Raw genomic sequence first — 24577 nt, 5'->3', positions numbered from 1 at the left:
AACAGAGCAGGTAGGCTTAGCAGAGTAATTCCAGCGTAGAAAGCCGGGGTGAGTGATGAGTGCTACCACGTACAGTTTGCTTAAAGATTTTGTGATATGTTATCTGGTGAGTCCAGAAAGCTTTCTGGCTTATGTGTAGCAGCAGAATTTAACTTAATTGTACTGTGCTAATTACGTTAAAATCCAAAAGTTCATGAAGTTCGTAAAAAATTCATAACATCTCCCATACTAATTGCAGTTAATGTAACATTCGTTCTGTTGTGGGGAATATTCTGGTCACAGATGTTCAGCAGCATCAAGCATAATAAATGGTGGAATTTTATTTTAACTGTAGAATTATGTTTAAAAATAAAATGGCAAATGTTGGAGCCTCATCTTTCTTCAGATGATCCCCACTGCTTCACATGGAGCATTTGCTTTTTGCCATCTGCTATTTTCTGTGTTTGTCAACACAGAAAATATGCTTAGCATCTTGAATGAACAGGCAGATGTAACTTTCCAAAGCTACAAAGAGTTGGAGATCTTGCCATATGTCATCCAAAAGATAACTACATTTGCCCTTACATCTCTGGAGTGACCTTAAAGTAGTAAGCAAGTAAAAATGTTTGAATTTCAGCTTTGTAAGGACAAATTCTCTTTAAAATGGTTACTTTTGGAAATTCAACTTATTTTTATCAATTCTAATGAGTTGATGGAATGGGTTAATAACCCATAACAAATGAAACCGTGCATATGCACTCTACTTGAGTGAATGCATTTACTTACCATTTCAGGGGATCCATACAGCCTTTAGGAAGGGCAGTGCCTATGTTCAATTTCTGAGTGTGCATGAAATTAGCAGAGGGTAAAGTTAGATTAACAAAAATCAGAAATTACACGATCTTATTACTGATAATGTTTTTTTCCCTCTTATTTTGGCCTAGCATTTTGTGGTCAAAGAATGAGTTGCTAGATTGTTTTCAAATTTTCATGTTGCTGCTTGGTATCTGAAAGCTGCTTTTCACAGGGAATAAAGTCGCCGAACACATAAGCTTTGTCTAGCTGAAAATCAGGTGTCTGTTCCTGTTGATGCTGATGATATTATAGGATACCTTTCAACTGGAAAAAAAATTATTGTGCAGGAAAATTATATGCTGCTGTTCCAACGTATGCCCTAATCTTAAAGAAAATCCATGTAATTTGAGCAGGGAGAATGCAGGAAGCTCTTATTTTTAATATGGAAAGGAAATAAAATGTGCCATTTAACACAGTGTTACAAAGATTATCTGTTTATCAGAAGGGGTGGTGTGTGTATGTAAATACAAAGTGTTAAGATGATCCCTTAATCTGTTTGAAGGAGTAGAAAATTTTAAAACAAAGAGCATTAAGCATAGGTGAGAACGACTGTCAGCAACAATAAAAAAGGATGTTAATAGAAATTTAATTTAATGAAGCAAAATAATTTCAAGAAGAGATTGTTTCATTGAGTTTGTGTAGAGGAAAGACAGCTATCTCTGGAAAGATATAAATCTATTGTATTATATCAGATCTATGTACACATCTAAATTTTGCAATCACAAGAATTGCAGAGGATGTCATATATATATAAGTTGAAAAGCTACCTGCATAGTTACTGTCTTAAAGTTTGTCGCAAACTAAATTCAGTACTATTCTGAAAATGATGTGCCTACTGAGGAACTCATGATGAGTTTAAGCTGAGAATCTGAATCTTACAAACCTCAAAATGTTTTCATCTTTTTTAGAAGTCTCAAAACAGTACTTTTCGTAATGAAAATTACACGGTGTGTTTACTATTTTCTTAATAGCCTTTGCAGGTTTGTCATTCTTTGTTTGAATTAGCAACGTGCTTGTTAGAGGTACTTCACAGATCCTTGTGCTTATCTAGTTCAGCTATGTTATAGAAAATAGATTTTGTAATTTGTCAGTACAAACAGAAAGGTATGCCACAAAGTTTGATGCAAAGGAGTGTCTTTTTGGCTCTCTGGGAAGTTTTATTTGGGCTGTTCTTTACATCTGATTTACTATTTATGATCTTATTAAGATATAAGTGGGTGTGTTTTCAAGATGGGACTTGAAAAATCGTTTAATAGCTTATTTATATATAAAACAGGATCTCAGTGTTCCAGAAATCACTACTTAAAAGTGCTTTCATAGGTGTTCCATGTTTATAAATGCTCACTGTGTCCTGAGGAACTATAAAATTACAATTCTGATTAAAAACAAAATCTTAAGAGCAAATATTAAATTCCATCAAGATGTTTTTTTCACTTAATATTTGCAAGTATTCTATGAGCAATTATGAAGACGCACTGAAGTAGTGTTGTGTTACGATGTGTACTCCTTGTCTCATTTCCTGAGTGAGAAATCAGAAATAAAAATAATGTAGAAAAAGGTATGGTTTAAAGCACAAAGAAGGGAGATAAAAAGGCTGGCATAACGTTTTTCACATCAGTAAATGTTCTGATTACTCTGAAACATGAGCATCCACAGTCAAGAGCACCTCGAGATGTTCAGCATTTTCAAATCAAAGTATTTAAGTGCCTACTTTCGAAATTTTAAGTACTGGGTCGATTATTTAAAGAAGCTATAATCCCAGAACATGAGTTTGAAAGACAATAAATGTTAATAGTAGAATCCATCACCTTGCAATAACAGCGTTTATTTAAGGATCTCTTATTGCTATTAAATGAAATTGACCATATTTGTGTTGAAGCTGAAAAAGTGATTAGTGCTTTTTTAAATGGTCTGATATTTCCCAGATTGCTATTGAAGTAATGTAGATAATACCTAACATGCACCTTATGAATTTGTGATCTTTATTGACCAGAAACAAAAATAAATGTTTATAGTATGATATAGGACTTACGCTTTTTTTTTTTTTTTTTTTTTTTTTTAAGATTTATTTAAATAATCTGTGTGCGCCTTTGCCTTAAGTTTCACATATGTAATGTAACTATTATGGAAATTTGTAAAAGCAGCACATTCACTTTTTCCTTCAGCTTTAAACACTTTAAAGTCAGAAGAGCAGTCAAGAGGGCAAACTGCACTCTGGGGTACATTAAACACAGCCTAGCCAGCCACTCAACAAGTGGTACTCCCACTATATTTAGCATCTCTGTGGTCTCACCTTAAATACTGTGTGTAGTTCTGGGCTGCACAATATAAAATGGATGTTAAGGACCTTGAGAGCATCCAGGGGAGGGCAACAAAGCTGGTAGAAAGGTTGGAAAGTACTTATAGTAGGGAGAGGCTGAAGATGCTTGGTTTATCTCGTCTGGAGAAGAGGAGGCTGAGAGGCTCCTCTTATTGCTCTCTGCAACTTCCTGAGGAAGAGAAATGGAAAAGGAGATGCTGCTCTCTTTCCCTGCTAACCGATGACAGGAGACATGGGAGAGGCACAAAACTGTGCCACGGGTGGGCCAGACTGGGCTTGAGGAGCAATGCCTTTACCGTGAGGGTGGTCAAACACTGGGACAGGATTCCTAGCAAGGTGGTTGATGCTCCAGACTTGCCAGTGTTCAGGAGGCTCTTGGGTCATGCCCTCAGTAAAATGCTTGACCTTGTGGTAAGCCCTGAAGTGGTCAGCCAGTTGGACAAGGTGGTCTTTGAAGGTCCATTTGAATTGAACTGTTCTGTTCTACGTGCAGGTAGAATGTGCTAAGTGCATTAGAAGACCTGGATGTTTTAATAACTTCCCCACCCTTCCATGTTTTGACTTCTTGCCTTGGTTGATCATGTCTGCTTTCTCACCTTGCATAAATCTCAAATGGTCAACAGTCATGAACTCATTTAGCTGATTTGATGAAGAAGTGAGTTCTATTCCTTCTACCTTTTATGTGACATTTTGTGGATAGTCAGCATTATTGTAGTAAGGAAGTCCAGGGCGTGCTTTCTTGCTATAGTCTTGCTAGTCATTTAGATAACTCATCTCAGTCATTTACTTTTCAATACGTTAAAGCAACGTTTCAAAGCTGAAAAATCAATAGTTGGGTATTAAAAATACAGAACACCCTTCGTTGTTAATCCCAATAAATTATCTTTATCCAGAAAATTCAGTCTGCATTGGTTGGATTTATGACCTAAGAATGTCCATGGTCAAGGAAGGTAAAGATGAACAACTTTTCTGAGCAGCATCTTAGTGATTTATTTTTTTTTTTGACATAAAATGAAACATTAAATATTAACTAGGTATGCGTTTTAAGGAGAGGCTGAACAAGAGCTCTTGTTTTAAGAGGTACCTACCTTGTCAGCAATCCAGTAACAGTTCCTACTGCTACAGAAAAGCAATGCAAAATACAGGTTTGGTAGGCTTCTCTTTGGTAAATCTTTGGTAAATATTGGTATTGAAACTTAAGTAATGCAAACGTTGGATTATTCCTTTACAACTGCTGTTCCATTCTAGATGGTGATTTTACCTTTTCAACTATATCTCTGACTGTCCTTTCCCAAAATGGTGGTGTTGTGTCAAGACTGAGACCATCTGTATTAAGTGCTTATTAAATACAAATGGTAAAAAGATCAATAATAAGTTCTGTTGAGTGACCAGAGGATCCTATTGTCATGTGATTTTCTTGAATCATCTGGAAAAAATCTAGTTTTAGTAGTTATGAGGACACACTGTCAAAATTGTTTCTTTACTGCAAATGGAGGAATTTGCTAAACTCAACCAACCTCGAATTAGAAATTCAATTAACACCAAATCAGTGATCAGTCCAGATATGATGACCTGAAGGCAACTTCCATTGTGAGTAAATCCAATCCAAGCTAGATTTTACGTGGCTGTTTGGATTGGGTTTGGAAATGTTTGGTCACCATAGCTGTGCAATTTTGAAGTAAGATTGAGTTTTTATTTAAGCTGCTGTGATATTGATGAAATAAAGGAGTGTACATACCTTCAGCAATAATCATAGCATACTTCGTGCCTTCTGATTTTAAAGGTTGAGGCAGTAGGGTTGGTGTATTTCTACTAGAGATAGGGAAAGATGAAATAACTGTAACACTGGCATTGCACTTCAAAAGTTTTTGTTTAGATATTTATGTCCACTAATATATAAATTAAAAAAAAAAAATAAAAATGTGGTGGTTGAGCCTCAGTTTCCACAGTGAGTTCTGAAGCTGAAATGCTTTAGGAACTTCAATTATTTTGGAATCTAGGTGATCAGCATTATATTTAAGTCAGGCTTCTTTCAGGCCAGGCAATCCAAATACATTTAAAAATTAGTGGTACGCTTTGTTTTGGAATACTGCTTTATTGGCAGTCATCTCAGGGAGGGAGAACAACAAAAACCGCTTTGTGCTCAGCCGTTCTTAGTTTTGGCTATCAGTTGCTGACTTTCTTAGACTGCAGAAAGTGCAAGTCACTGTTCCAGCTGAAGGCTGCTGCCTCGAACTGCCTGTCCCTGCCCTTCTGCCAGATGTTACTCAGCCAGCAAATAGCATCCTGTGGGTTTTCCTCTGTCCACTACAGTGTGTGTCAGCTGGAAAAGTTTATGCTCGTTTTTTCAGTAGGTTATGCAACTCTATTTTTTATAATGCAATAGAAGATTATCCTTTTGCTTCACATGAAGGTAGCATTTGCCTAAACTAGTTTTCTGATCTTTCATGTAACTGAAATTATTGCATGACTAGGTTAGTAATAATTATATTCACTTACCACAACTGAATGCTGTTTAATGTGACATTTAACAGTGTACATTGTGAGTACAGGGGTCAGAAATATATAAGGAGCTTTTAAAATTCCCTTTGTATTTTTACCCTCATACTCCTGTGAGTATTAAAATGTTGCATTTTTTTCCTTTCTTTAATATTTTTTGCCTTTTTTTTTTTTTTTTTTTTTTTCAGTCTTACCTCCTCCTGTGTTGTAGCATAGTTTTCAAAAGCCTTTTAACTGGCTTGAGAGGCTCTTGGCTGGCTCTTCATAGGAAAATAAGGAGCTATAGGAGCAGAAAAACAGGGAAGGAAAAGCTTTCTGAAGATCTACTTTCTGAATACTATAGCTTCTGTTTCCTGTCCTTGTTTTTTATACTTTTGTTAGCCAAATTTATCTTTGTTTCTATTAATACAACCAGAGTTGATTTTCTTTTTTTCTTGCTGTAACCTGTAACTTTTACATATTATTTCTAGTATTAACTTTGTTCAAGAGCTGAAAAAGACTAGAAATGTAAATATTTAATAGGAACATTATGTGAGGTAATGACTTGCTCTTTTGTTGAACTCATCTCAGTCTAGTAGTGGGGTTAGATTGATTTGAGAGGCTGAGGAATGGGGCTGATGGCAAAAGAAGCAAGAGTTTGTTATTTAGGGTTTTCTGAGGCTCTTTACTGCTGCTACAGAAATGTCTGTTTCTGTTGACAATGCAATAGGTTATTTTTCTTGTCATGAGTAAGTTTTCTAAACAAGAATCTGCAATTATTTGATTTTCCAGAAGGAACCAGAGTGTTGAGTAAAGTAGCAGATTCATGGAGTATTACCTCGAACAAAGTGAAGACCCACTTCCTGTAGTTAATGCCACTGAGAGTGTAAGGTCAGAATGGTAGGATCGTGATTCTGTAGTGTGGTTAAAAGCAATTGTGTAAGAAAAGGATTTTAGTCATACACGATGCAACCTTTACATTTTAATAACTTACTGTAGAGTAAAAGGTAATTTATAATGAGAAATACTCTTCAATGTGAGACCAGCTTTGCAATCACAGGGCTTTACAAGTAGCATTGAATTAAATGTTACTGTTTCCATGGAATTTGAAGTTTATGGCTATAAAAGTATAGTGAAAATTACAATGGCAATCCTCTTAGTACTGCAGTTAAATATAAAAAATAAGTATGCAAAAGTTGGGGTTTCTGGCAGCAAACAACTAAGTACAGAGGAGGAAAAGCAAACCTCTTCACATTGTTTTAGATGGATCTCAGCTGAAATTCATGCCCAACTTGACAGAAGATTAAGATTTTCCAGTGAATAATAGAACCATTCAACACCTTAGTCAGAAATTGAGGTTGTCAACCTATGTAATTTAAATGTGAAAGAAAACAGTATGGTGAAAATCTTGGCTTAATCAGAGAGGGTCGAGGAAGTTTAAAATACATTAAGCATATTTTAAGCAGAAAATGTGTGTTAGCCTTGAGGGGGAAAAAAAAAGGAAGCAAATTGATGAGATTGGGACGGTATAATTTATTCCATGATTATTTTTTTTGTTGTACTGTTGAGGACTCCAGTAATTTTCAAGAATTGGCAGCATGCGTTGATAGTACCATCCTTTCTTTGCGCTGCTATTAGTGAATGCCAGTTCTGTAGTCTACATAACTGCTACGTATTGCTGTGTATGTTTAATAGCAGCTTTTAAAAATTGTTTATTTTTAAAATAAAGTAAGTTGGGATGTTTGTGGGTGTTCTCTTTCAAAATAAGTCATTAGGTGATGAATAATTAAAATCTTATGAAAAGCTTTCTTACTATTTTTTGTTCTTTTGATGATGACTTGCTACAAAAACCTTGATTCACAGCAAGTATTTTCTCCCAGTAACAGCCACAGCAGCAATACTATTATCTGAAATATTTCTATTCTGATGATTCTCTTGTCCCAAGTGAGCTTGGAGGGCTGATGTGCTGGATGTTGCATACAACAGTGGTTATCTCTGCCCGGAAAGTATGGAGAAGATGAATTACATTTGTAAAACATAGAAGCAGTTGAATATTGTGTGTGGGAAGCTCAGACTGATACTTGCATAATCATTTTTGATTGTGGCAGATTGTATGGAGGAAAAGAAGAAGAAATGGATACGGTTTCTAAAATCTGGTTGGTCACTGAGCGATATTAGAAAAAATATACAACAGTTAAGGCATAAGAAGAAACGAGGAGGAAAATGAAACTTATTTTTTCTTTAAATGTGGAACACTTCCTTGGACTAAGAATCATCCTGCAGTGGAGGCTGGAATCTGTGGATAATCAGATCAGGTAGGAGAAGGCTAAAGTTGTTAAAAAGCCTGAAGATCTTATTTGGGGGAAGAAAAAGGAAGAGGAGATGGACTGAAGTAATGAATCAAGAAGATAAATTCTTTGCTCCTTTGTCAAGCTGTCTTTGGATAGATATCCTTTGGGGGAATTTAAATCCACTTCTGTATGAAAAGATTGAATGTCACAAGGAGCTCTTCACTTTGTTTCTCCTCTTTACAAGTGGAAAAAACAGGCTACTTCCACGTTCCCTGCTAACTTCTGCCAATTGAGTGAACATGTTGAAAAGATTGATTATGGGTAAGGAAAGCAAATTTAAGACCTGGAATTGTTCTTTTCATGGAAATGAACAAGTTTCACATGTCAGAGAGTGCTTTGTTGCAAAGTCACCCAAATAAGGAAAGCACCTTCGATGTAATTTTGTGCTGTTTTAGCATGAGACCACACCTCTTTAAAAAAAAAAAAAATAAAAATAAATCAAATACTTGCTGTTACAAGCTTTTCAAGGCTGAACTGTACTGGTAACTTACCAGTTCCTAACACATACATTTTTGTAAACAAGCATGGACTCTGATCTGATGAATGCTCTTGTACTTGTTTATGTGGGTATCCTGATAAGTCTGCTTTCTGACATTTTAAAAGATTAAACATTTGAGTCTCTCTCATATTTAGCCCACTGAACATGCATTTTGTGTGTTATGGTCTTTGCATACAAGAGAGGATAGGACCACATCAGTAGATGTAGGGGAGGAACTGTGAAGGAGATGCTTAATAGCAATTACAGACTTTTTAAATTTTCTTTGGTCTCCATTTTTCATAATGCTAGTGTAGTGCTGAGACAAGGTTTTTGATGTAACCTTCCAGTAAGCATTAGGTGGCAGTAGTGTGTTGTAATTGGAAACTGCTTTGTTGTTTGTTTTTATCTCCTGCAATCTTTATTGCAATGTAATAAGTGGAGAAAACATGTATTATTTCTTGCAATTTTTATAAAATGCTGATTGGTTGTTCTGACTGCCTGTAAGGGCAGCCATTCTTCGGACTCTTCTATATATAGGTGGGATTATCATACTATAGTTTCTGCACAATATTCATTACGTATTTTCTGATATATAGTATCCGACGGTGATAACATATACCTGTTCAGATCATTTGCAGATAATGCCATTAATGGTTGTGTGTTTAGTTTTGAAGCCTTTACCCCTTTGCCTTTTCATAAGCTGTAGCCATTTTTAAAGTTAATATAGTCTGTTAGATGAAGTATGCTCTTTTATGGTTGTGTGTTTATCTAAGAAAAAGAGTAAACTTAGGCTCAAGAGAATGTTGGCAGGAACATAATTTACCTTTCAGCATAGTCTTTTTATTGTTGCTCCAGATCCTGGACAAGTGCAGTTACCTTGTGACCATTTGGAGGTTTTTTTTTTTTCTCCCTTCATTCTTCTTTCTCACAGGTAAAGGAGTTCAAGGAGTTTGGAAGTTGTGTTGTATTAATTTGGCAGGATGATCAATTAATGGAAGAAGAGCAAGGAAGTGTTGACAGAACATGCTATCTAATTAGTACCTGATGAACCATATAGGCCACAGAACGCAGAGTGTAGTGTTGCTTCAGGAGGACTCCTGTATGACACCTTCATATGCAAAGCAAGCTCATAGAAAAACAGAAAAACTAAAAGAGAATATTTGAGCATAGTTTCAGTGAAGGTAATCTTCATTGTTGAAAAACTTCACTTTCCGCTGTAAATTTAGGGAAGGCTGGGGGTGCTTAATACTTCATGGCAACTCAGAGTATCAAGTCTTTGTTTTGTATATCTTTTTCTTAAAAAAAAAAAAAAAAAAAAAAAAAAAACAAACACATGTAACCTTTCATTTGATTGGATTTTTTTTATTTAAGAGGTGATCTGCAAGTTATGGAGTTAGGTGAAGCAATTATTTTAAAAGTATGCTGCTTTTCCTGATTTTTGGAATAGTATCTCGTCCTGAAATGCTAGGGCTGTAAGGTTGCCAGATGGCTCATGTGATACAATGGCAAGCAAAATTACTGTAAGTTAAGAGCAGGGAGCACCACAAGGCTTTAATGTTCTACACCAACTGGTTTGCTAGTAGATGTTAGTTTGAAGTAGTTTTTCAGCTGAAAATTAAGTAGTTTTGAATTGAAAAGCATTTTGAGTTTTTCAAGATAGTACTGCCAGAATTATTTGGCTATTGGTAATTATTTTTTTTCTAGTGTATAAATATTCTGATACCTAATTTCTACAATTCATTCAGAAATTCTCCCTCCTCCCATGATAGGAGGAAAGTTTAATGTTTACATGTTCAAAGCATTTTTTCAAAATGAGGTTTTTTCCTTCAGTTAAAGCTTCTCTGTTCTACTGAAATAAGCTGCTTTCTTTTTTCCAATACTTTTCACGAATAAATCATTTAGCTTATTGTAAAACATGTAAGTGTGTTTTTCATCTTGACCTAATTTAATGGTATTGGATGGCAAAGTTGGAAAATGGCTTCTTTCTGTGACCTTTCAGTGAGTGCCACAGGGTGGGAGCCACACGTATATTTATTAGCTTTTCTCCTGACCAACAAAAGTGGATAAAACACCAGCTTTTCTTAAAATTGTTAAACAAAACTTCAAATTCTATTTTAATAAATAATTGCATAATTCAGTATCACTGTGTTCTGATTTAAATCCATCACAGAATGGACTCCTCAAGAAAAAGAGTTCAGCCATAAAGCATACCAGCTAGCATTCTAGTCAGCACATCATGCCTGTGCCTAGAGTAAATGTTCTTTTGGAGCTGGTGTACTTGATTGCTCAGATATAGCTGCCATATACACAGTGTAGTTAATATGGAATACATGTCTTTATTATATGCTGATAGGGATTTGTGGCTTAAACTATTCAGCGTGAGAATGTATGTAAAAATTAACACAAATGTTAACTTCATATGTAATTATATAGCTCCTGGAGTGTTTAAGTTGCATTATATGGTTCCCTTTTTTTGTGCTATGTCCAGCAGTGAAACTGTTCAGCTTTGTATTCTGGTGCTCTATCAGCTGGTCTGGAACTTTCAGTACATACTGTATAATTTGCTCAAAAATACTGCCACAAGCCTTATGTCATAGTACATAACTGGGTATTTGCCGTTTTTCTGGGGTTGGGCTGGGGAGGAGGACTCACTGTCCTATACTGTGCTAGGCTGTAGAATTTCAGATGCACAAATTTACTGTCTTGGTGAGCTCAAAATATAAATTTGTTGAGCTCTCAGAATGCCTTGTTTTGTGATAATAATCACGAGCTGTAGGGCTTAGGCAATTTAAAGGATAAAGATTTCAAGAAGGGTATCCTTTGTCAAACACCTGAAGTCTGTATGACCTTGCCACAGAAGCAAGGTTTTTCCACTAGCTATTGCATTCATCTAATTTTCACAAGTAAGAGACTTTTAGATATACTCTGGTGGATCAAAGTATTAGAAGCAACAAAACTCTTCTCATTTCAAGCTGATTGTAGGAGGAGGAGGGATACTGCACTGAGGTTAATTGTCTAAACTTGATTCCAAAGCTCTGGGAATTAGTTATCAAGATTGAACACTCTCTTTTTGAGGAAAGAGAAAATAAAAAGTGGACAAATCTAGACAATGTCAATGTGCCATGTTATTTCGTGGTCGTGTGGCCAGATTAAGGAATTGTATTTTAAGAACTGTAATTTCTTTCTAATAAGTCTGTCCACATAGTGTATCAGTAACTAGATAAATTGATGGAGTTGTATGAACCAATCCAGCCCTTCTTTAGAAGTTAATCTCTCTTGATTTCTGTGAGCATTTGGTCAGACCTACACAGATTTGGTTGTTGGTTTAAATCTAGCCAAGGCTGGTGGTGTCTTAATTGCTACCACAGAGCAACCATTTGGCCTGTGCGAGATGAATGTTGTCAAAGTACCTTCTGCAAGGCGGACATGCATCCACTGGGAATGTATCAAGAAAGTTTTCATTAATTGGTCCCTTTGTTGGCATTTGTGGCAGTGCAGCCAAAAACTGAGTATGAACAGACACTCTGTGTCAGGGGTGAGACTTACTGGCAAGTCCCAGTACAAAAACTGGTATTTACTGCGTATATTGTAAGTAGGAGTAAAAGATTTTCCTCCTAAGAACAGTCTGGCATTAAATTTACTGTCATTTCTTTAAAGGCAGGGACATGTAGCAAGAATTTAAAGACTACAGTGGGAAATTAAATAGAATGCGTCTCCTTAGGATTTTTCTTAATGTTGACCATCTTGCAGCTTGCTTTTAATATGATGTGAAGTCTTATGGTGAGCACTGTAGTCTACAGACAAATTTACATGGACCTATGAATACTTCTGTCAGATAGGAACACTTGACAGTTTGTGTCCTGACCTCGTTAGCCTAACCTGTAGATAATAATAGTTAGAGTTAATAATGTATAAAGGTGCTGTAAAACATTTGTGTGAGGAATGCTTGTAAACTTCGTTGGCAATTTTGATATTTTTATGTTCATGTTATTGCTGCATTTTTTTTCCAGTATTTTTGTTACAATTCTTGCACTTTGTTGTATTATAAGGGGCAAAAATACTGATAATGACTTCTGCATTTTGTCTTTTACTGCAACACTGCTGTTTGTTTCTAAACTTGATATAGACCGAGACAGTTCATGTTAGGCTTTCTATTACGTTTATGCATTTTGCCTTTAAAGAAAAAAAAAAAAGTATTTTGTATCATGGAATAAAAAAGAAGTTCTGATATTTAACTATTTAACTAAATAAACTGCCTCACTGATGCTGAGAGGAAATTCTGACTCAGAAATTTGAATATACTGGCTTTTCAATACCGAGTTTTTGATACAAGAATAGATCAATTGAACTCCCCAAATACTGATAATGTGTTTTTTAAAAAGGGCTTGGTATTGATTTGTACAATTCCAGTCAGTAGTCAAAATCTCTTTTTGTTGGATTCTGAGCCATGAATCCGGCCATATTATTTGAAAATAGTGGCTTGGGTTTCTTTCTCCAACTGCTTCCACCGTTCTCCTGAGGCCCTCCCCAAGGCAGGGGCCTCGTTTTTTTTTTTTTTCCCTACCCTGAAAAGCGTAGTATCCAACTCGTGTCCACATGTACAGTGATGTGTGGCACTGATATCTCATAGTATCCAATACTAATCCACAGTGACATTTATTCTTGCAGTGTTAATCCAGTGAGCCCTTTACATGCTTTTCTTGACTTTTACCTCTTCTGCTTACAGTTTTAATTCAGTTCTGTCATTCACAAGAAATGGTAGCTTCACCAGATGTGGAGAAGTGCTCTCTTTGGAAAGTTTGGGTTGAGTTCTTCCTGACTATTAACAAATGACTTTTACCACTGCTTGTTTTTTAATACAGACATTTTTCCAAGTTCCAGGAGGTATTGTAGTTGTAGACATGAACATGACATAATTGGAGGTCATGAAGACTCTGTCTTCCTTACATTTACACTAACACAACAACAACAAATAATTCATACTTTGCTGGAAATCTTATTTCTGGATGCATTATGTTGAATAAATACTGTCAGGCTGTAGATCTCTAATAGCTACCACTATATGTCAAATGTAGAAAAATGGGAGAAAGATGCTAAGAGATACTAAGTTAATTTCACATGTTAATATTACATCATTCTCTTATTTACAGCTTAGATTTAGTTATTAGATGTAGTTCCTGCAAAAGTGCATAACACATGTAAGTAATCCCTTTAAAATCGTACAACTTGAATCACTTAAGAACTTCAGGTACATCTTTAGCTTTAAATGCATCTATTATTAAAATAGAGACACACATCCTCTACTGAAATACAGCAGGAATTCAAGACGTGCCAATAAATGTATCAACGTGATTTCACAAGCTGTAGATAATATCAAAGTTAAAAACCTGATAGTTTAGAAATTTACTATGCTGTAGGTGTTGGTAGCAATGACTGCTTAGTGGTGGTAATACCAGTGGTAATGATAGTAAGTCCAAAATAATCTGAAAACTTTTCAGTTTTTTTTCAGCTGTCATGGTTTCATCATTGTTCTGTGCCAGTCTTTAGTTTTGAATTTTAGTGCCTTAATTATAGTCTCCTTACCAAAAAATAAATAAAATCTAAAAGGCACATAACAAATTGGAAGGTCTGAAAATACTTTGCTGAAATTATTCATGGGGGAGAAGGTCAAGATTTAATGTAACATCTGTTACATCCTTCTAACTGTACTTTTTATTTGCTGCTGCAGATTTTTCCAAATGTTTGACAGCTTTTCTTGACCTATTGAGAAGTAGGAAAGACAAAGCAATAGCAAATCAGTAGAGTACTCCATATTTCAGCCTGGAAAAATTGATGCTGATCTATTTCATTTGCCTTAGTCTGAAAAATATAAAGCTTGAACTTTAGGAAGGCTTATTTAAAAGATAAAGCTTTCTGTTTTGATGTATGGAGTTGGGGACATGCTATATCTTGGTAATGTAGTAAGTAATAGATGAGAAGAAATAGCATTTTTTTAATCTTTTCTAAGCATCACCTTCTCATATAGAAAAGTAGTTATGAACACAAGTTTTGCTATATTATGCAGTGTAGTTATCATGTATTCCACAGTTTAGCAAGAGATTACAGTTCAGCATAAAACCTATGGCTGTACATCTCACCCCTCCCTCCCCAATAAATTGTTGTATTAAGTTGATTCTCACTGGGTGCTGTAAATTTCTTTTGAAGAGTAAATTCATTAGCACCAATAAGGAACGTACATTAAATTGATTTAACTAGAAGTTTTCTGCTTGCTAATTTGAATTTGATTAAAATCAATCAACCCTATTACATTTATTGCGTGAACTTAAGCAACTTGTACAAGTGTTAGGAGGATAGGGACCTTAATTCGTCATCTGTGGTGCTGGATTTGCTCAACCAAAACTCAGCCAGCTATCTCAGTTTCTTATCTTGCGGAATGAGGGTTCTTAAGGTCTGTTGGTGTGGTTATTCAGATGTAATATCCTTACAGTTATTGACCAAGTGTTCTTTATTAACTTCTGTGTAGCCCAGGGATTAATTTTGCAGTTCTTAAAGTGCAAAAGGAACCAAACTTCACAGACTATGAAGTAGGCAGAAATAAAGACTGTAGAAGTTGCATGTGCTATAGGTTCTTTATATAAGTAATGTGGGTGAAAAATAAGTATGTTGTACACTGTATAAAAATAACAGAGCTTGAGAGAGAGTGCACAGAGAGGTCACACAGTTTAAGTTTGGGAATTGTTTTACTTGGTAGTTGAACCGAATTATAGTATTGTAATATAAAAACAAAAATTGCTACTGTTGTTCTGAAGACATTGGCTAATAATGTAAAGCAACGCATCTGTTAGTTGCAAGAACTGGTAAGGAGGCAGCAGACAAGTAGTTTATGAGCCCATTGAACCTGCACAGTTCTCAGAGTCTCTCAGTTAATTACTCACTGAACATGACTTTAACCCCTTTATACTGAAACAAATAAGGTTGATTATGCCTGTGTTTGTTTGTTTGTTTGTTTTTGTTTTGTTTTGTTTTTTGTGTTTTTTTTTGTTTTTTTCTATGATAGGTATCGAAGGCAGTAGATTACTTCAGTGAAATAAAATTTGTTTACTTAAACTAGGATTTTCTATGAACAATTTTTAAACATTTGGATGTTTATGTAGCTATAATCTGATAGAGCAGTTTGCTAGGGGAAATGCTGTTATTCACTGCACCCAAACTGCTCAAACGTACAGTTTGATGAATATTAACAATAAGACAGGTCAGTACTACCAGGTAGCTAGACAGGTAAAATAATGATACTGTAATTGAAAAGTATATGAGCCTAAATTTGTATTAGCCTGCTTTTCAGTTTCTGTGCAGCACCAACAATGTGATCAAGTCTTCAACATACTTGAAGTTTCTCAATTGAACTCCAGCTTTGAGGTTCATGGTTTTTTTCAAACTTTCTCAGTGATTTTAAAAACTTTAAAAACACCCTTTAACTCTTACATCAAGAGCCAGGGTCCCCAAGAAGTACTATCACCATGTGACATTTTAGGATAAACATCAGGGGAGTGAGCAGTATTGCATATATTGTATAATGGTTTTCTAATAGTTAAAAGATCAAGTAATATATTTCTATTACTTGATTTTTTTTTAACAGTAACTAGAGTGCATCATACTGTAAAGCAATACACATTCCAGACAGATAGTGTTTAGCAGTAAAAATGAGTTAAGAAATTCAACTAGTAAAGGTATGAAAAGGAAAGCTAGCTTCTAACCTTCTTTTTTTTCCTTCCCTCTGTCAGGCTTGGGAAAAAATCCTTACTTGTTTTTATACCATCCTATTAAGTAGTAACATGTTAGTAAAACAAAACAAACAACAACTACTGTGTTCCAAAAGAAAACTGTTCAAAAATCAAGACATGAATGATCCGCAAAAAGCTATTTTTATGGAAATACTGTGCCTTAAAAATGTTACACATACAGAGCTAGAAAGATAAACATTGCCTAAGTGCAGTAATACAGCTTGAAATAGTGCCCAGGTGGCAAGTACGAATGACGGGAAGATAATTTGCATAGATTTTGAGAAGAGATATTGCAGGAGATGCTGGTAGGCACTAACATTTTGAGTAAGAACCTACAACTGGATGCATAGAAGAGCAATTGCACAGATGAGCAATAGTTCAGTCTGAGTAGGAGACTGGTTGAGTAGAAAACAGGCTTGTCTGTTTTCATCGTATAGTTTGTATATGTTTGCAACTGTGATTAATGTAGAAATAAAGCCAAATATGACCATCAGAAACGTGTGTTGTATTTAAGCTCTTTCAAAACAAAACTCCTGGCAGGTGTTGAGTCAGCTGGCCTGAAGGGTAAGTTGGAGAGAGAGGTGGAAGAATTGGAGGCATGAATATCCCAACCAAGAATGGGAGAAGATGCCACAGAAGAGTATGGTTGATTGACTTCTGAAGTATTGAGGGAGAACATTCTGTAAACATCAGCTGTTAGTAGGGTGGTTGAAACTTTAATAGGGTGTTCTCTGTGGTTAGTGTCTGATCTGCCTGAAACAGGGTCTAAAGCAGCTGGAAAAGAGGACATCTCGTTTGTTGTCTTAGATGTGATAGGAGAATTATATGGGTAGCTGAAACAAAAATGGATTTTTGCTGTAAATGGAAGTGTTCTTGTATTTCAATGCACAAGCTTGAGAGTAGGAAAAGGGAGTCAATGAGAACAGGTCCATAACAGATTTGGATGAAACATTGGAAAGAAAGATAAAGCTTTAAAGTATAATAGCAGAGGTTTGAGGATTTTTCTTAGTGCGGATGGAAAGGATACTAAAGGCGTCAGATGGTAATAGAGTAATAGCTCCAACAGAAGGAGAATAAAATACTTTCAGAGGGTTTTAATTAGTAGAGGGATTTAATTAGTAAATCCTCTACAATGTAGTTGTTTGAATATAAAAATCACATGCAACAAATACTAAATTTTGCAGATTTATAAGAAAGAGAAGCTAGAGGACAAATCTGAAGAGTAATAAATCTTAAGGCTTTCTTCATTTAAGGAATGAACTGAATAGTCTTCTCTACATTCATTATTTTTCCAAAGTATTTTTATGATATTTGTGGCTTACAGTTTTTCAGTAACTACACCCAACACAGTCCAAAATAGTTTTTCAGTCAGTGAAAGCGTTGATGTAGCAAATGAAAAGTGTAAGCAGTTTTGTGGGGGTATTTTCTCAACATTCTTGGCAGCAGAGGAGCTTGTAATCTTAGTGCTGTTTTGGGCAATCAGTCATGTTTTCATCTATCTGTAAGAAACGGATCCAAGAAGGTGTGGTCTTGTGGCCAATCCAAACATATAATAATAGGAGCAGTGGATTTGTGGCACCACTATTCATATCAAGCTAATTAAGTTTCAGTGGTACCAAGTCTGGTACAACAGTCCTTGAATAGGCCTATGCAGCAATGTCAAAAATCTTTTGGGGTAGAAGCTTGTAGGGCAGCGTTGCCTGCATCATTCAAATGCAGAAAAATACGCAGCAGCCATATAACTTCTCTTTCTAAGGTGTTATAATTAACCCTAAAATATTTGGGTGAATCAAAATTTGAAATAATAGCAACAGAATTTTTGAAGTAACATTTTTTTTGACAAAGTATTTCTATGAGGAATAACTGCTCAAACATACTTGTTACAAGAAATCACATTTCTAAAAGCAAATCATGTAAGCCTTTAATGTGATCTGTTTTGCTGCATATGTGTGTTAAGTATTGGTTTAAAAAAAAAAACAAACTTCCACACATGATACAGAGTCAACCACCAATGTTCAAAATGTTATTAAAATACAGATGGAAAAGCTATGGTTTGAGAAAAATGGATTTTAAAAAGAAATACTGCGTTTAAATAGCTTTAACAATACAACATGGTGCATGACAGAACACTAAATTTAGTACCTATCAACTAAAGGTTATTGTTTTCTAATTGACTATTTAGAATACTATATACAATGACCAAAAATCTTTGACTGATCTGTGCCTTAGTATTTTGTCACCTTCAGTTGTGGAGATAAGAAGGGATAACTATGAGAGAAACTCGCAGGTCACAACTGTGCTTCAGTGGTACTTTCAGCAAGTTGCAAGCTATTCTTCAATGCAGAGGTAACTTAAAGGGTCCTTACTCATCTGGTGGGCCAAAAATACACATTTGTGTACATAGTTCGTACTTGAGCTTGCAGGTTGCACATATGCTCAGGTGTATATGGAAAAAGATACAGATATGTGGGGGAAAAAAGTGAAATCAAACATGAACTTTTAGCTCTTAGGTACAGTTCCCTCTAGTTGAATGAGGGATTTATCGAGTCAGTGCAAATGGTAGTTACGTACATTAGAGCCCAAATGGACTCCTTTCAAATTTTGTCTTATAAAGTACACCCTGTGTTAGTATTCCTTTCTTTCTAGAATGAATTATAAACTAAAACAAAGGAGTTTGGCTAATCAGAAATCAGCCAAACACTTCTGTAACAGGTGTTCCAATTCTTAAAAATTTTCAGTACAATTTAAGGCCCAACCTAATGTTACTATAAGAGGCAGACGTCAGAGCTCCAGAATAGGAGATACCATGATTTATAACATGTTAACAGCTGAGAGGTCTGACATTACTGCAACTTGCTGATTTGAATGCTTTTTCACAGTTATCGATCTCGTATGCTGAGCAATTTAAAATATAGTTAACAAAAGTAAAATCATTGGTGATTAATTAAACTCAAAGGAAGATACAAGTTTTGAGGGTTACTTTTCAGTAGACGTTTGAACCAAAAAGAAGACAAAATGCTCCATTCAGAACCAGTAGTTACAAATGGTTTTTAAGAAGTGTTACCATGGCCTTGCTTGCAGTTATGTCCTTGAATAACCATTTCTTAACTAAAATGACACAATTTTTGTAGCCAGTGATCCATGACTTTAAATATTTGGAAGGGCTATTGATTCACTGAACTGGAAGAAATTAAAGATGTTGAGGCATATTTTCAAAAGTAGATTTACATGTATTATAAATTACATTAGATCATGTGTATTCTTTTTTACTGTTTAAAAAAAAAGTGCATGTAATACAACATTCAATTTATTTGTAGTAACCTTAACTAAACATTGTTTAGATCAGCTACATGTGTAATATTACAAGAGATGTTAACATCTACAACATCTGCTCTTGTTCCTGTGTCATAGTCCTCTGGATGTACCTGTTTCTGGTTGTGGTAGTAATCCTCTCTCTAGGTAAATTGTCCATAAGACCAATGATTTCATCAGCAAATTATCCAGAAAACGCCATCAGTGCACGTGGTGACATTTGTGCCACTGGTGGTTTTGTTGCCATTTCAGTGGTCTAATTAAATTGGCAGTTTTCTTGTGCCCAGCATCATCATCTCCCTTGCTTTGGCACCTTAGCTCAAACCTTCTTCCTTTTCAGTGTCCTTTTAGCTGAATATCAAATGCATTATTGATTGTTCCTCTCCCACCCTCCTCACTTCCACTCCCCTCAACTCTAAACAAAATATTTTATTTTTTTTTTTGATTGGCAGTATCATCCAGACAAACAGCAGGCAGATGTGCCAGCAGGAGAAATGGAGGAGCGTGTGCAGAGGTTCATCGAAATTGATCAAGCGTGGAAAATTCTAGGGAACGAAGAGACAAAAAAAGAGTATGACCTGCAGCAGCGTGGTAGGTTCCTGCCAAGGAGTGCTGTAGTGGCAGCAGCTCTTTAAATAAGCAGGGTCTGGGAGTAGTAGTGAGATGGTATTTTAAAATGCTGTTTGTTGCTGAACCAAATGTTTCTTTCACTCTTGTCCTACTTTCTAACGTGGATCCATTATTTATAGCTTTCACTACACATACATTATCTAGTGAAAACATTGAATTACTTCCAACAAAACATTAGGTGGCGTTATTCCTAATAGTTTGAATATGGAATTTATACTAATTACAGACCTCAACTCTTTATTAAGGCAGCTTCATTATGTATTAACTTCTTAAATCCAGGACTTACACTCCATTTCACTGCAGTATTTTAGATATAGGTATTATTCAGTTTAGCGTTCAATGCGTGTGGATTTATAAGCACTTCAGAATCATTAAGGCGCATTCTGGTTGTGTGTGTTAAGGTAGCTTTCATAATTTATGCGTAGTCTAAACTAGTCTTTTTTTAAAGCAGGTTTATAAATAATATTCCAATATAACACATTAACTAGGCAGCTCTAGCATGCATTTCTTTTTATACCTCTCAGAAAATAGCTTCTTAAAACAGTGACAGGCTGTTGTGAGAAAGAAAGGGGGGAAATGTAGGTCAGGTCTGTCACACATGGGCTACCATTACATGAAGTGATAGGCTGTCTTTCTGCTCTGGCCTCAGGATAGGAGTCCCTCAGCCTTCCATTAGAACCTTCAATAAATGTATATCCACCCTACATGTTAATGGGGGGAGTCAATAATAGTGTATTGCCTGTGGGGAAAACACTCAGTCGCACTCTGCAGTAACACACTCCGGTCCAGCATTGACGTGTAGCCACCACCACTTTTGAATGTGTCTGATAAAAGCCCACTGTCTCTGCAGCTTGTTATTGAATTCTCTTCCATTGTACATTGGCACACCATCAGACCTTTCTCTCTTGTGCTGATTTTTAACTCCCCTGCCACTGCGGATACCAGAAGTTTGAGAGACAAAGGCTTAGTCATTCTGGTAGATATGCATCACTGCAGGATAAAAAGGGTGATATATAACTGTATATCCAGTATGAATTCTCTAGCTAAACAATCTTGTATTTCAGGCTTTGTGTGGGTATTGGAAAAGGGAGTGGAAGGGGAAAAAAAAATAATGAAAAGATAGTTAAGAAGAAAGGAAAAAAATGGATTTTGTGCTAATTTCTGATATAAAGAGTATGATGGATCAAACTCAAATAACTTAGCTCAAACTTATTTTTCAAATACCGCATGTGATGCCAGAACAATGCTATTGTACTTCCAGCATTGCAGCATCAGCTGTCTGCCATTTTCATAAATTATATATGCATAGAAAAACTGAAATATGTAATACTAAGTTATAAGCCTTTTATGTATATAGCAAATTGTACCTAAAGTTTTAATACAGACCATGATGTTCTAATTTACTTGGATCAGGTTAATTCACTGAGGTAAAGAGAATTACATGAGGATTTAACAAACTATTTTGTTTACCCATGGTATTTAAGGATGTTGCTGTAGGTTAGTTTTCACTATTTTATTTTACAGTATTTTGAAGGCTATCTGTATTGACTGAGATTCTTTTGCATCCAGACAAGTTCTTCTAAAAGCCAACTCAAGAACGTTGGAGAGAGAGAGAAAGAGAGAGGGAGGGCGGGGGGGGGGGGAAACAACAACAACAAAAAAAACAGCAACAACACACAACTGTGTAAATAAAGAAAACTACACAGGTGTTTGGAAATAGTAATGTAATGGGATGGATATATTTTAACATAGAAGGTCCTATTCAAAGAGGATCCAGTGCTTTAAACGAAGCCAGTCACATAACATGCATGTGCAGTGTCGATGCATTCTCTGCAGCATGTTCCCTAGCAGCAAAATGATGGTGAAATAAAATCTCATTCTCTGAATGCCTGTCAAGTTGCTTCTGAAGTCATGATTCTAGACAAATTCATAGGCACCACTGTAAAGGCTCACAGAAACAAAGGAACTGAGACAGCAGCTAAGGGGAATAGTGATGAGAGAGATAATACAGCAAGTTAGTAACACTGCGAAGCCAAGGAAGCAGCATGTGACGGATGCCAGTGTGCATGTCTGTGTGGCTGCCAGTCAGGAAGAAGTTCTTTGCACTGTAGTCTTTTTCCCATTGCATAGATTTTTATTTGCATGTCCTTTGCAATGTTACATAAAATAGCTGTTAATTACTTAGCTCAGGAATTCAGTAGCCAGAGAAGTTCTGAGAAGCTTAAACTCTGTGGTGCTATATGGTTTTTATTTTCTTTTTCTTTTTTGAGTCTTTGAGAATAATGAGCAAATGTGCTTTCTTATCTTAATACTGCACTTCTGTTAAAAGTATCACAATGGTCTTCGGGGGATGGAAAAAAGGTTGCATCACAGTTTACCTGTGGGCTTTTTTCCCTCAATAGATTTTCCATTCTTTGCTTGGTGTTCCGTTTTCAAAAGATGAATATACAGTTAAAGTCAAGTCTGACAATAATAATTACCAAATATTCTTTCATTGAGTTTAGCTTGGAAACAACTTGTTTTGCAGTTTGTCATGGCAGAAGTCATTTGAGCCCTGAAAGTACATGCTTGTGTTAACAGTTTGAAAGCATAAAAAACTGTTTGCAGGAAATCACGGGTCATCCTTACCTGTCTCCTGCTCAAAGTTGGCACGGATCAGTTGTTCAGACTTTCTCCAGTCTAATTTGGTTACTTCTATGGACAGAGGTAACCAAACAGCTGATGGCTGCCGTGGAAAACACAAACTTGGCTTCTCCTTGTATGCTGTTTCCCAGCCTTTGACCATATGGGTAGTTGACCAGACTTAATCCTGTAAGTTAGCACTTTGTACCAGGGAGCCCCAAAACAGACAAAAGACATCAGATGCGATCTCAAAAGTGTTGAGTGGAATCACCCCCTTCACCTGCTGGCTGCCCTCTCCTCATTTCAGTACATGGTTGGCTTTTGCTGCAGGAGCACGCTGCTAACTTGTGTTGAACCTTTTACCCACCAGAACCCCAGGGTTATCTTCTGGAAAACTGCTAATTAGCCAGTTGTCTCCCAGACTATACTGGTGCGTTTTGTTTTTCCATCCCTATGGTGGGACTTTATCTGTGTTAAACCCTTTTGTGTTTCTGTCAGCCTATTTCCATATCCTGTCAAGGTCCCTGTGAATAGCAGCCTTGCATCTTCTGTGGATTTTTGCTAACTTAAATACAGAGGAACCGTGTATCTAAACAATCGCATAATTAAGATAAGGAATTTTACTAATTATTTTTATTTTTTTTCTATTAAAGATTGAATGATTAATAGGTCACAAGTAAAAATAATAAATTAGTGACTTTGATTAATTTCTGTCACTAGATGTAGCAAGTAAAGCAAAATTAATAATGAGACTGACCCTAGAATGAGTTGTTTGGTGTATTCTTTTGGGGTAGAGGTGGGAGAAATTTAAGAATGTAATGTTTTTTCCATCTATGGCTCCAGCAAGGTTCTATACTCCATAATGTGTCTTCATACGTGATGATGGACAGAGGTGTCCATAAACAGCAAGTGTTACTAGGTTAGAGGATGTAATCACCACTGGATGTGTTCTCATCTGAACATGTACCTCTTTTTGATTTTCAATTTTTTGAATTACACTTGTAGAAAAATATTATAGATTTCATCATCTTACAGAGGTGTGGTTATAAATTAAGTGAAAAACTGAGCTAAAGAAAAGCTAGCTGCTACTGCTCTTGCTCCTTTCTCTTCTTCTTCTACTATAGGAAACTGAAGAGACTGTTTTGGAGATGGTTACTGTCCCTTTAAGCTGCAATTCCCTCCTGCTATAAAGGGATGATACTGCATTAGACATCAAGATACCTTACATAATTTGGTAAAACAAGATGCCAGAAGAATAGCTTATAAATCCACTGGAATAATAAGCCAGAAAAGAAAGACAAAAGCCTACAAAAACACACTTAATAGCTAACAGAAATGATAATGGGACACCTTGACTACCTTATTACAAGGGGAAAAAAATAACACAGTACATTTTAATTGTTTCTTGTTAAGAAAATTTCTTCTAAAACATACGTATAGACCAAAACTAAGCTGTTAGCATGGCTGTTAATTTGGGCCTTTCAGTGTGCTAGGTCATACTCCTTAGTGACATAACTATATATTCTTCTCTAGCCATGGATTTTATGGCTGTAGACCTCACCTCATGCTGGAACACAACCCTTTTACTGCAATTAACTTTGGAGTTGATTCTAATCTGCACTGGCTATAATTGAAGCTGTTTTTTGGACAAAATTTTTTGTTATGAAAATTCTTTAAAAAAAGTTTTTATAATCTCAGATTAAAGTATGCTAATTTTATTTTACATAGCAGACTCAAACTTCAGTTACTGTTTAAAAATACATGGACTATT

At 35.8% G+C, this 24577-nt stretch overlaps 1 protein-coding gene across 3 annotated transcripts in view; it reads left to right on the top strand.

Moving 5' to 3' along the window:
- DNAJC24 (DnaJ heat shock protein family (Hsp40) member C24) overlaps positions 1-24577 on the top strand; it is a 34586-nt gene that overhangs the window by 3732 nt on the left and 6277 nt on the right. For all 3 annotated transcript variants that reach the window (XM_084521303.1, XM_084521304.1, XM_084521302.1), the window contains exon 3: positions 20007-20145. In XM_084521303.1, coding sequence (XP_084377429.1) covers positions 20007-20145 — 139 coding nt within the window. The remainder of the gene's footprint in view (positions 1-20006; positions 20146-24577) is intronic.

This window comes from Aythya ferina, assembly GCF_964211825.1.
Source record: "Aythya ferina genome assembly, chromosome: 5".
Classification (NCBI taxonomy): domain Eukaryota; kingdom Metazoa; phylum Chordata; class Aves; order Anseriformes; family Anatidae; genus Aythya; species Aythya ferina.
This window is presented reverse-complemented; position numbering and strand designations above follow the sequence as displayed.